This window comes from Cynoglossus semilaevis, chromosome 2 (assembly GCF_000523025.1).
Source record: "Cynoglossus semilaevis isolate Cse_v1.0 chromosome 2, Cse_v1.0, whole genome shotgun sequence".
NCBI classification, from domain to species: domain Eukaryota; kingdom Metazoa; phylum Chordata; class Actinopteri; order Pleuronectiformes; family Cynoglossidae; genus Cynoglossus; species Cynoglossus semilaevis.
In genome coordinates, this window is record NC_024308.1 from 12459881 (window position 1) to 12473307 (window position 13427).

Here is a 13427-nt window from a genome sequence, read left to right on the forward strand (position 1 = left end):
ATAGTAAAAGTACAGATATAGTCATAGTAGGTCATAGAGTACGAAGTGGTGCATGTTAGATGATGTAGTGGGTTTGTTAGGATAGGACAGGCATGGGCAAACTAAGGCCCGCGGGCCAGATGCGGCCCTTTCACCTTTTTTAATCCAGACAGCCAAACTTATTATATAGTTTATTTATTTTATCATTATACTTTTGCCTTTTCCCTGTAATACCCATGTTTCAAATGCAGTGGTTTAAATGCAACAGAAAGGTCCAGAAGGATAAGTACTGAGGATTGGCCCGCAGCTTTAGCTTTTTTTACAGCTTCTGTCACAGATAGCAGAGCTGTTTCCATGGAGTGAACACTTTTAAAACCAGACTGGTTTGTATCCAGAACCTTATTTTAGAGAGAAACTCAGTGGCTTGTTTAAAGGTTGCCTTAGAAAGGAAATGAAGTAGTGAAACTGGCCGATAGTTCTAAATCTGGCTGGGATTGAGTGAGGCTTTCTTAAGTTGCAGCATCACTTTTGCCTGTTTGAAGGTAGCGGTGGGCGGATCGATCCAAATATCAATAGAATCGATACCAAGTTGATATGATATGTGTGACTTAGACGCGCAAAGCAAGAAAACAAGCGAGTTGCCGGCTCTGGTTCATCAGCACATGCACAGAGAAAATACAACAAAGAATGGTAGAGAGAAAGAGTAGCGCAGTGTGGCTGTATTTTCAGTTTGCGACTTACAGTTTGAGAAATGCTTTGGATAAAGTGTCTGCTAAATGTAATGTACTGTATATGTAATGTAAATGTAATGTGCAATGTAATTTAAAAATATACTGTAGATAAAAGGCACTAAAGGCAGTAAAGCAAATTATACAGATCAAAGGTGGTAGCCTTTCAGGAAAGAATAATTGGATACATGCAGTGTTTAGCATACTAAAACACACAAAGTATCACTGTCAGCTATTCCATGTAGTAAATAAAAAAATATGAGTTGGAGAGTTGTCAACTAGTAGCAAGAATAAAGATGGCTAAGCAAATGGTAAATACTAAAGAACATTTTGGGATGTAAGTGAAAACCTTATGCAAGGACATTTTTTTTTTTTTTTTTTTTACAGAGCCAGTTTATTAAAAGACTATAGCGGCAACATGGAATGTAAAGAAGACTACAAAGTGACAGTACTGTGACGAGTGCCAACTGCCATTATAATTTCCACTCCAGAAATCAAGAAAACTGTATATCCTATGCATGGCATGGATAAGGTCTAATGATACAAAGTTAGAGTATCTTTAATCAAGAAAAAAAATGAATTAGTGCAAAATAAGCATAATTACGAGACATCAAAACAAATATGGAGAACAATATCCGAGATTTTCTGAACAAAGCGGTGGAACAACAAGATGGTGAAGCTCTCCAGTCAGCCTACAATTTGATAAAAGATTTGACATCAGCCTATGACAGTGGGCAGGCTCCAAACACTGCTCTCGAGCTGTTTGTCATTTGTGCAGAAATTGCCCTCCGGCAGCAGAGTTTGAAGATATGCGCATCATGTCTTAAATCCTACTTTGACAGAAATCCACCAGCTAATTATCTTTTATGTAGAGCCTACCTCTGTCAGGGCCAGATTAGGTCTCCTCTGGCCTCAGGGAATGTTGAGGACTTTGAGGAGTGTGTGAATTTTTTTCTCGAAGCAATTGGAATTGCAAAAAGTGACCCAAAGTACCACTTTGTAGTATTCAATGCATCAGTGCTATATTTCAAGGCAGTACGCACTTTTCTACAGCCAGGAAGTTGCCATTATCTGATCCCCTCCTTCAGAATTGTAGTTCAAAGTCTGGAGGAGGTTGCAGACCCAGACTACAAATGGAGGGCAGAACTCATGATGCATCTGATCAAATGTCTTGTCGACTCAGGAAAAACCAAGGCTGCTACAGACTTCGCCAAAGTTACGGAAAAATTTATAAAGTCACATGTCCCAGATCTTTATTCAAATCTGTTTGTTCTACTGGTTCAGCACAGTCTTGAAAAAGTTCAGGTCCTCACTGAAATGACAATGCAGGATTCCACCTTAGCAGTCATTTATAAAGTAGAGGAATGTAAAAAAATGGAAGAAATAAAAAAAGGACGATTCACACAAGAGGTTAGTGACAAACTGGAGGAGATTTTCTCTCACCTGGTGGACAGTACACAGTCAGGAACAACATTAGGGAATGACAGCAAAAAACCTGCTCCTGTTCATCCAACTAAGCGAGTGACTCTCCTTCTAGAATTAGCTATGCTTTCCTTGCAAGTAAAGCAACAGAAAGTTGCAGCCAACTGCTTGAAAGAGCTCAAGTTGGCCAAAACGGTTAATACCTGCCAACGCATTATAATGAAATGTGTCAAAAGTGAAATCAACCTCTTGAAGAAGGACACAAAGATGAACATCTTTACCAAAGCCAGTGTGGAGGCTCGGATGCAGGAAATAGGCAAACTAGATCACTGGCTGAGAAGTGCAGTGACCGCGAGTGACCGCCAGGCTGTGCAGGCAGTGTGTGCTACACAGTGGAAAGTCTGCTTGCCTCTTTTGCAACATGGGCTCAAAAAACACATCAAGGCAACTCTACTCAGAATGGTACATGAACTGGAAGATATTCAAAGTTTGATGCTGGAGATGCGCTGTCAAATCCATATGGAACTGGCTGTAATTGAAGAGGAGGATGGTTTTCTAGAGTCTTCTTTGACTCACCTTCAAAAAGCCATCCAGCTGGATAACGGCAGACAGGATGAACGGCTATCATCAGCCTTACATCTTCTTCAGCTCAGAAAAACACCTTACCAAACCCTGTCTAGGAATGAAGATAAAGCAGCTATGCTACTGCAGCAGGCCAGGGACAAACATAATGAAAAGAAAAACATTCGTCCGATCCTGGTTGCTGTTGGTGTTCTTTTGGCATCTGAGGATTTCCAAACTCTGCTGAATGCGGACAACATCTCCAAAATTCCTGTAGGCACTCTTGGATCAGCACCAATGGCTCTGCTCTTTGCTAAAGCCAAACATTACACTGAATGTTTGCAGAAAGTGAGTGAAAACCTAACCAGCCAAGCCGATGACACTGACAACACAGGGAGAATGAACTTGTGGGTTACCCTGGTTAAAACTGCAAGGAGAAACGAAGTGTGGGATGTGTGCCGAGCTGCTTGTCGATTTTGCTTGCCCTATGACAATGAGCAATGGAAGATATCCAAGGCTGCTAAATGCGGATGCTCAGAGGATGAGAGTTGTGCAGAATGCGTTAATGGATGTTTAAGAGTAAGAGACTACATGCTCCATTTAGCTGAAGTCTATTTAATTTGTGCCGAGGCAACTGTCCAAAAGCTTTTTACGGAAGGGTTTCAGCTGAACAGCCCTCCAGTCCTTCCACAGGACGCAGGATTACAAGTGTCGATTGAGGGCCCACAGTGGATTACATTTAGAGACTGGATCCAGGGTCTATCTTCCTATGCTACCTCCAACTTTTTGCGTGCAGCAGAGTTGGGATTGGAGATCATGGAGCCATGGGTGGTTATAAATTCCGCTATATATCTGTGGAATTACAACAGCCACTTAATAATGGCCGGGGATTACCAAACTGAGCTTTCCTCCTTCCAGAATCTACTAGACATGCTACGAAAAGTAGAGTGCTCTAAAAATCGGATTCTGGTTGTGCTATTGTGTAATGTTGTAGCTCGGGGACTGACTGAGCCTTTGTTTGGACCAGATGGTTCAATGCCAAACGTGCAAGCTGAAAAAGGCAGGAGAGCTGCAGTTAGAGGAAAGAAAAAAAACACTGCATCTGTTAATGAGTTTTATTTAGATGCTGCTGGAATGAAGGATGCCAATTGTGCATTAGAACTGTGTGACTATGCCCTTCATGTATCTAATAGCAAAGGTCCAGGGGAAGTGGTTCCTATATCAGTAAAGAAGCAGGTGGTGACCACATGGGTACAGATCAAGATGATGTTGCAACAACAGATTTGCTCAAACATTAATGTCAAGGATGACGGTAAGCATGAGGAGATCTCAGAGTTGAATGTCTTAGTGGAAATGGAAAAGCTCCAGTGCAACAAAAAGTCAAGGCATATGGACTTTAAAGCTCACAGTCTCTCCACACTGGTGAAATCTGTGTCAGAATGCAGGTGGACAGATGTTGTGGTCAAGTTACAGGTGTGGTGTCAGCTGGCTGCTCTTGGTCATTCTGAAGAGGACCAGAGCTTGGTGATGTGCTGCACTGGCAATGCTCTGCAACTAGAAGAAACAGCAGCAACGCACGTCAGTTCGGTGCCGTGTGTTTTGTACGACATGAGTGCCGTGAACGCGATGCTGAGCAATGCAGCATGTTTGAGGGGTATGAGCTTAGTCCAGAAGTCCAAGGGTGATTTACCAACTTTCAGAGAAGCCCTAAAAGTAATTTTTTCCAGTGTCAGATATGCCGAAAAGGCTAAGAATCCAACATTGTGTATTACAGCGGCTAGACATTACTGGAACACCTGTCTACCCCTAACACATCGCCGGGAGGAAAGACAGAAGCTCCAAGATCCTCTTGAGAAGATTTTAAATGCTCTGGTTCAAACTAGCACTAAACAAACTCAGGTCAGAATGAATCCTTCAGTACCACAACTTGATATTTCTAAACAAGAGATCTCAGGAGGTGAGGACTTGACCCTTAAAGCTGCCATCTACAGTTTAGTGCTTCGTATCCACATTGATAAAACTGACAAAAGTAGTACTCTGCTGCTACTGGACAAAGCCATTAGCAACTTGCCCTCCACCAAACACACGATACGTCTTCTTAAACACTGCATACTATTAAAAGCACGGATGGGACAAAGTGTCCTAATGGACATGCAAAAACTTCGAGAGGAAGAGCTAGCCTGCTCACTAATGTGGCGTCGAGTGGCACTGTTTGCCAGCACTCCAACGCAGCAGCTCACCTCCTACCAAAGAGCCATTACATCGCTGGTAAGCCCTGAGACTGAGTGGCAGAAAGTAAATTTTGTTCTGGAGTTTGCTCAGTGGCTCTATTATAACAACTTTCCCAGAGTCCATGCTCAACACCACATCGGATGGGCCATAGACATCCTGCTTCAGCCTGAGCAGGAAGAAGAAGCAAAGGCAGAAGAAACAGAAGACCCTAAAAGTAGGCGTTTAAACTCAATGGTGAGGCAGCCCCTGATTGGAGTTCGAAGCCTGTGTCTCAGAACAGACCTGAGCACCTTGAAAGAAGTGTACTGCCTGGACTACTTAGTGCAAGCCCACACACTGCTTGCTTTTATGGCTGACAGGAGCTCACCTGAGCACCAGCTCCATCTGCTCAGCGCCTTCACTTTTGTAATTCAAATATGGCTGGTTTCCATGGCTGAAGTTTCTGACATGCTAAAGCCCCCACCCACTGCTGGATCGAAAAAAGGTAAACAAAAAACAAAGGTTCAGAAAAAAGGAAAAACTGCAGAAGACAGACTTGATCAGGCACTCCCTTCATCCCCAGAGGAATGGGCACGTTACATCTGTCCAAGCCAGGCAAGGATAATATTTAGAGCCAACAAAAACCAACACTGTATCAATACGTATACCATTACAAATCAGATGCAAAGTATATTTTATCTAACTTTGCTTGGAAACCAGCTAGACTCGATTTCACTTAATCATTTGACATTACCTGTACTGCACCTAGCTGAAATCATTGCCAATGACCTTCTCAATAAGAAAAGTCTTTCTGATTTGTTCCGGATTAAAATCTTTCAAACTTGTTGTCAGCTGGGTCTGGAGAAATACTCCCCTTATCAGAAGAGGCTCCTAGATTTGTTGACAAACAATGAGCAGGAACAGATAAAAAGCCACAAAGTGGTTGCTCTTTCAAAGGAAAAAGGTATGAATCAGAAAGCTTCTAATCAGACAGAGGAGCTAGATGAAAACACTGGCTGTGGCAAACAACGTAGGGGCATGTGCTTTCAGAACATTTACCTAGAAAAAGCTGAAGTTTGCCTCAGTATGGAGCTCTTTCAGCCGGCACGACAGCTCCTGGTTGAGGCTCACTTAATGGCTAAAGACCTTGGAGATCAGAAAGCACTGGCAAAATGTTTGCTTGGTCTGGCCACTCTGGCATGTAAGGAACAGAATCATGCACAGGCACTGATCCTGCTGGACCAAGCCCAAGCACTTGGAGGGGATGAGGAATTCTGGTACCATTTCACGCTTACTAAGGTAAATGCTGTTTTGGGCGAAAGACACAAAGATGTACAAACCAAAGTTCAAAAGATCATTAATCAAGGTTGCGAGGCTCTGAAAACAGTTCAGGAGAAACAGTTAAATAGGGTCAAAGAAGTCAAATACTTGATTACTCGTTTAGAAATGAGAAGTGTCATGGAAAGTATCACGGCCCTAAATGATGGTGAATCTGGAATTAATTCTTGCTACGAGAATGTCCAAAAACTAATGGCTGCCAGTGAGAGACTTGAAAAGTGTGCTAGTAGTTTCACTGAACTTGGCTATACAGAGAAGGCAGCAGAGGCACATGCAGAGTATGCACAGTGTATGAAAACCTTGGCCACAAAAACAGCAGATAAAGAGGAGAAGCAGCATCTACTGCTCCATGGTCTCTCCCAGATGCAGCTTGCCGTCATAATGCAGGAGCAGCTTGTGCTGAATGCTCAGAAACTGCTACCACCAAAGGACGAGACGTGTGGAATTTCACTGGAAACTGCGTGGAGGCTACTGTACCTACGACTAGGCCTGGTAGAACTTTGTCTGGTCTTGATGGAAGACCACTGTGCTGAGGCGACAGTTCGTGCTCTGGCACGTGAGAAGATGAGCCCTGTTGAGATTGCATTGGAAGATTTTACTGCCTCCTCACCTGAGCCAGATTCAATGGAACATAAATGGATTCATGTAGGAAAAACTTTGGGTCAGGTGGCTCTAGGTCAGCTGGCAACTATCAACTTCCATCCCTTACACGACATAGAAACCCAAGCTCGTTGCCTAAATCTGATGGGGAAGTATCTCAGGCTTCAAGCTTTGCTTAAGGACCCAATTCATGTGTATGCAATTTGGAGGCAAACCAAACCAACGGAAGTCTCTTCTGACAGTGAAACAGTATCTGCAGCGTCTGAGCCTTCTGAGAAAGACAAAGAATCAAGCCAAACGGAGTCAGTAAAACCCATTACAGAATGTCCTGAGGTAAAGAAGAGAAGGCGTAAAGCTAACCAGATTTTGTCACAGGCAGCAATGGCCATCTCCGAAACCATCAACTTGTGTCTTGAACATAATTTGTCTTCCTTCATTCTGGCTGAGGCCACGGTCAATATGCTGGGCTGTGTAGGACAACCTGATTCTGAAGCAGCGGGCCAATATCTGGCCCTCTTTCAGAGCTGCTGTGCTGTTACAACAATTGCTAAAGCATTATGCTCGACATGCATTGACACTCGTGGATCCCAGCTTGCAGCTCTGCTCAGCCTTCACAGTAAAATGCTCCACTCTCGAGTCGTGACCTGTGGTATGTTGAAAGGATTAAAAGACTCACTGAAGAAGCTCTCCAACGCATGCAGTCATTTAATAGTTAATCCAAACCACTTCAACTTACTTTCAGATCTTCCATCTAATTTGAAAATCCTGTTGCTTCAGCATTCTGAAAATCACTCAGAACTGTATGGAGCTTTCTACGAGATGGCAAAATCTACAGAAAATAAAAAAGCAAAGACAACTAAGGCTGGAAATACAATTAGTTGCTCAAAAGTGGCCAAGGTTTTCGTCTGCCCACAGCATTTGGTGGCACTGAGGGAGCAAATGAAGGCTTTCAGCCACGAGGCGAGACATACCCTCTTCAAGGAAGTCTGTTTGCATAGTACTGAGGAAAAACACGAGGCCTCTGAGGAACTTCAGACAAGCACAGTAGATGAAAAGTTAGCACCTCTCTACTGCAAAATTGTACAAGATCTGGAAGACTATTTATATCCGTTGCTATCACAGATGGACTTGCCTTGCTTTAGACCCCAAACTTCATCAGAACCAAATCTTGAACTAACACAATCCAAAGATAAAAAGGAAAAACAAAGCTCGACTAAATTACGAAAACCAGAATTTGTTGTGGTGCTGGCAGACAGCACGTTGCTGGACTTGCCACTAGAGTCCTTGCTTATCTTCCAGCAGGGAAATTTTAGCTCCGTGTCACGAGACTTTTCCCTGCAGCTACTTCACAGTCGACTGCGTAGTGCCAAAGCCGAGAAAGTTCCACGTGACAAAAAGGAAGGAAAAGGTGGTAAAGGAGGAGGGAATAAAAAACTAGAGATCAATAAAACAATTCCGTCCTACGCTATTCCAGTGGAAACACGAAACTTGAAGTATATTGTTGACACAGGATCTGGCCTGAGTGCTAAGATAGTAGAGATTTTGGATGACTATGGGAAACTTTCCAAACAAAAGTGTGAGGGCTACATGAGTGGCCAACAAACACCTAGCCTGTCGGATATTGAAGAGCTACTGTCCAAGTGCAGTGCTTTCATCTACATTGGCAGGGAGCAGCTAATGGCTAACGTCCCTCCTGCCAAACTAGTACTGGGACGTTTATCCAGGTGCCAAATGGCTCTTCTTTTTGAGCAGGTTTACGGCAATGTTGGAACTTTCCGACAGGCTATGGAAGACATGGATACGAGCAAAGAACAGTCTCCCGTTGAAACCGCTCTGTTGTTGAGTTTGAGTGGGGTTGGCTGTGTTATTCTCAATCAGTGGCAGAGCAGCTTACAAGATAACACGGACAATATGACAACAGTTGTACAAAACCTCCTGAAGGGCGACCGGACCTCTGGTCAAATAATCCATGAATTGAGGAAAAGAAATACTTTAGTGATCCCAAAGACCAAAGATACTGAGTCAAATAAATCTGAATGTCTCTCAAAGGAGGAAGATGAGCACATCAAAATTGCTTTCTCACTTTCAGACATCAACTGTATTGTTTATGGACTTCCTAATTTAATACTGGTATAATATTAATTTTACAGTCTGTTTGCAGTCTGTTTAAAGACTATGGACTTTGTAGTACACGTTAAGTTTCACAGTGCACAGCAGACTAAAGGTGTCTTGCATCTTGAGTTACCGCAGCTCAACTACTAAATTGTTAAATAAAAGGTCCCATAAAATGATGTAATTTTTGCTCATAGCTGACAGAATTAAATGTTTTTGTTTGAGACTTTGAATAGACCAACATGCCGACCCTTTCACCTACAGTATGTACGTATGTTTTGTATTAATAAAATGTTAATATTGTTGGTGAGTAAATAATAGATATCTTTAGGACTTGCACTTAGCCACATTATGTCCAGCAGGAAAGGGAGTGCCACCTTTTATGTCTACATGGGCAGCTTTTAATGATGAACAATTTATGTAGAATAAAAACTGTTTAAACTTTTATTAATTCATCCCGTCACCAGCCAGAATAGTGATTACACTTCAAAAATGTTTAAACTTTTATTAATTCATCCCATCACCAGCCAGAATAGTGATTACACTTCAGACAGAACCCAAGTACATTTCCAGCCAGATCCAATCCAATCATAAAACAAAACAGTTGATCTAAATGTTTACTAATCGGTAAACATAGACTAACACACAACCAGTGTTGGATGTTGGAGAAATTCTAGCATTTGCTTTAGCCAGAAATTGACATAATTTTATATTAGGTAGACTGGACAATATTCAGCAAAAATAAAAAAGGTAACTGGGCATGCAGTAAATATCAAAAGTAAGGGGAGCTGGGACTGAATCTTGTGGTGCACAACATAGGAGGGTGGCAGAAAACAACACCAAACAATACCTACTCTAGAACAAGGACACAAACAAGCATTCACAGCTGCCTTTACAACTATAGTCCACATTAAGACCATGATAAAGGGTTATCCTTTTGATTTAGCAGGACATAAGAAAGGAAAAATATATAGATAACACCCAAAATGGCCTTTTCTTTAATGTTTCTTGAAAAAACATTAATGGTGAACATGTATTTATCTGACAGGATCGTAAAATGCCCTCTTTTTCAAAAAGGACTTCTTCCACTTTGCTGTTGATGACTGAAACTAATCAATAGGGAAGTGGTGATTAGTAGGAACAAATACAGAAGTGATGAGGATTCTCAGACAGGAGATTTAACCTCCCTCCTGGTGGCAGTGACATAAAACAAACATATACCTTTCACCTCTGTATGGTCCGACAAAGCCTTAGGGATGTCAGAGTGATTTATTCCACTCTTTCATTGTCATTCTTTACTGTGTGGGGCATCCACGGTGGAGATAGGAACGCTTAGCTCCACTAGTCTGCTCAGCTTGAGCGGCACTGCTTGAAGCTGCTGTGTGATGGCGTGTACGAGTACGTCTGCCTGAAACTACATTTTGGTCTGGTTCAGAACGCAGCCCAGAACCAGGTCCAAAGTCCTCTTCCAGTTCTCCAGTAGGTTCCACATCCGTTTCACGATCTGAATCTGTTTGAACAAATACCCGGTCCAGCAGCTGGTCCAACATCTTTTGAGCTTGATCTGGCTTTGCTCTGATTTTCAGAATTCGAGTAGGTCGTCCTCCTGAGACTTGTATCTCTGTAAGGCTTCCGCTTCTTTCACGTTTCAGGATCCAGCATAGAAGAATTAATGCCATCAGAACCAGGACCACAACAACCACAGATACATAGAAGAGGTCAAAGGTCAGGTTCTGGGGCATTAGTCTCGCCCTTTTTCCTCATAATGGTATTTTAATAGTGGTGGGTAGTGATCAGTGGCAAACAGCAGTTTTCAAGTCTGTTGCTTGTGCTTCCATCACATGTTTTCCTTGGTATGTTATGGCAGTTTGCCTCCATCACGTTTCTTATCACCTTGGGTTCTTCCCACTACAGCCTCAGTTTTACACTGGAGCTATCAAACATGAAAGGAAAGTGTCACTCTTGACACAGTCCTTTCATGTTGTGCTTACACGCCACTACCATCTGCCATAATTTGCCAATGTGAAGCGCCGACAAACAGAAGTGAGCTTGGTTTGAACAAGTGATAAACACAAGTATATCAAGTTTGGACAATTGTTACACAGAAGTTCATACTGTAGACAAGAGGAAGTGAATCACTCACAACTCAGTTTGTACAAGTTCAATAACAAAGTAGCAAAAAATGGAAAATCAGTCTGTAGTTGAACCTCAGACAACACTAAAGACAGAAGCAGAGGCAGAAGTGTCTACAGTGACCCCTGTCTTGTCTGACATTTCACCTAATAATGACACCAATAAAACACAGGTTGATATGGACATTGAAGAAAAGCCAGCAGTTGAGATCTACACACAGACTGGTTATGTCTACCAAAACCCAATTAGCTACACCTACCAAAACCCAACTGACTATATGTACCAGTGTCCTACTGGTTATGTGTACCAGTGCCCACCTGACTATCTCTACCAATACTCCGCTGACCCTCTCTACAAATGCACAGTTAGTGATGTGTACCAGGGCCCCTGTAACTATACGCATCAAAGCACAGCAGGATCTACTTTCAGAGGTCAAGCATCCAACGTCATCAATGGTCCGACCCATAGTGACTACATAGGTGCCGCCTCTAATAACTTCAAGGGTCCACCCTACAATAATTACAGACACCCAGCTTTCACTAACTACAGACATCCACCATACAACGACTACAGACCTAAGGCCTTCCATAATTACAGACGCCCCACCTACAACAACTACAGACAAAGGACATACAGTAACTACAGACGTCCTGCCTCGAATAACTTCAGACATCCAGCCTACAATAACTATAGATGTCCACCCTTTAACAACTATAGAGTCTATAACCCAGGTCCCAAAAAGTACACGTGGAAGAACAACACACAGACAATTCACACTGAGCAAAAAGGAACTGACGCTAATATAAAATCAGAAAACCGTTCTGCAATAGAGACCAACGCACAGGCTGTAAACGAGAAGACAAATATGATCACACTGCTGAAGGAAAAAATCGCCATGCTTGACTTGAGAGCCAGATCAGACGGAAAAAAGGAAACCAAGAGCTACCCTAATGCTCAGGATGAGAAACCCAAGGATCAAGATATTGCCCCTCGGCTCATCAAGCCAGGGCAGGTAACCCCATCCGTGGCACTGATCCAGATGCAAGAAGACTTGGACAAGAAAAGACTTGAGTGGCATGAAGAAAAGTCCCTCCTTTTGGAGTCTTTAAGAAAGGCCAAAAAAGCCTTGGATGAAAAGAACAGAGAGACAACAAAATCTAGGGAGGAACTAATGAAGAAAATCATGAGTTTAGACAATCAAATTGAAAACATTCAGAAAAAGCCAAAAAAGTTAACGATGAAGAAACTATTCTTACAACTTCTCAAGAGAACTGGAGAGACCTAACTCTACATCCATGACTAACAGCATTAACCAAAACAGATGAAACTCATATTTAGACCAAACCCGATTTTCACTACAGCGAACACAGCAGAAAACAAGGATCTAGACAAGAGTCAAGGTGTAGTCTGCTACCCATCAACGTCACTCTACAACATGACTACAGAGATATCTACATTAGCTTTGTTGCAAAAGTGACAAATCCTGTAAGATAACCTATTTTTGCCATCTCACCAGTTTGTAAACACACTAAGATGGGCAGATGTAAATGCATCTTAAAAGTATTATGTTGGCAGCAGGTGCTGCTGCTATTAGACGTGTTAAAAAAAGTTATTGTGGAGAAGCCAATGCCATCAGTGGTACCAATTATTTTGTTTGATGATATTATTAGAAGGAAATTAACTTATGTGATCATCTGCAGGTTTACATCCTGTTTACCTATTGTACTATTTTTAACTATAAAAATTATGTAATGTATTATAATAAATTAGTACACACATAAATTATATTATTTATATATTTGTTTAAATAAAGCACATTATGTTCCATAAAATAATACCAAAATTACCTCTCAATCATATTTTACCTCTTGTGGTTCTGCCACTGGTCTCAGGTCAGTGACATTTGTGATCTTCATTTATTACGTTAAACTTTAATGAAAAGATCATTTCTCCACTACGACTGTCAAAGAAACGAAGACTTGGCTATTTAACATTGACATAACCTGTCAGTAATTCAAGTCCACTGGACTTGACATGTCTGACTAACAAGCTCTGATCTCAGCACATGGACTCTTGTAAACTAGTCTTATTTTCTCTGCTGTACTTTAGTTGGTAAATAAACATTTTAACTTTTCCATCTTGATACAAACGGTTTTTGTAATTCTTTGCTCACCTTCTTTAGAACAACCCTCCATCAAATACTTTTGCTTTCAGTCCACACAGAAACGACTTCATCCTCCTAATAATTGAGGGAAACAAATTGCATTTAATTAGGACACAAAACATGCAGGGTATGTCACATAATTCAGCCCTTTGACTCAAAACTCACCTTTAGTTCATGTC

At 41.8% G+C, this 13427-nt stretch overlaps 1 protein-coding gene across 1 annotated transcript; it reads left to right on the forward strand.

Annotated features, from left to right (window-relative positions):
• The first annotated feature begins 62 nt into the window (after positions 1-62).
• LOC103399832 (cilia- and flagella-associated protein 46-like) lies at positions 63-9434 on the forward strand. The gene is made up of 2 exons (XM_017030846.2): positions 63-1018; positions 1095-9434. Exon 2 carries the CDS (start codon positions 1329-1331, stop codon positions 8973-8975), a length of 7647 nt encoding a protein of 2548 aa, XP_016886335.1. The 5' UTR covers positions 63-1018; positions 1095-1328; the 3' UTR covers positions 8976-9434.
• The last annotated feature ends 3993 nt before the right edge of the window (positions 9435-13427 follow it).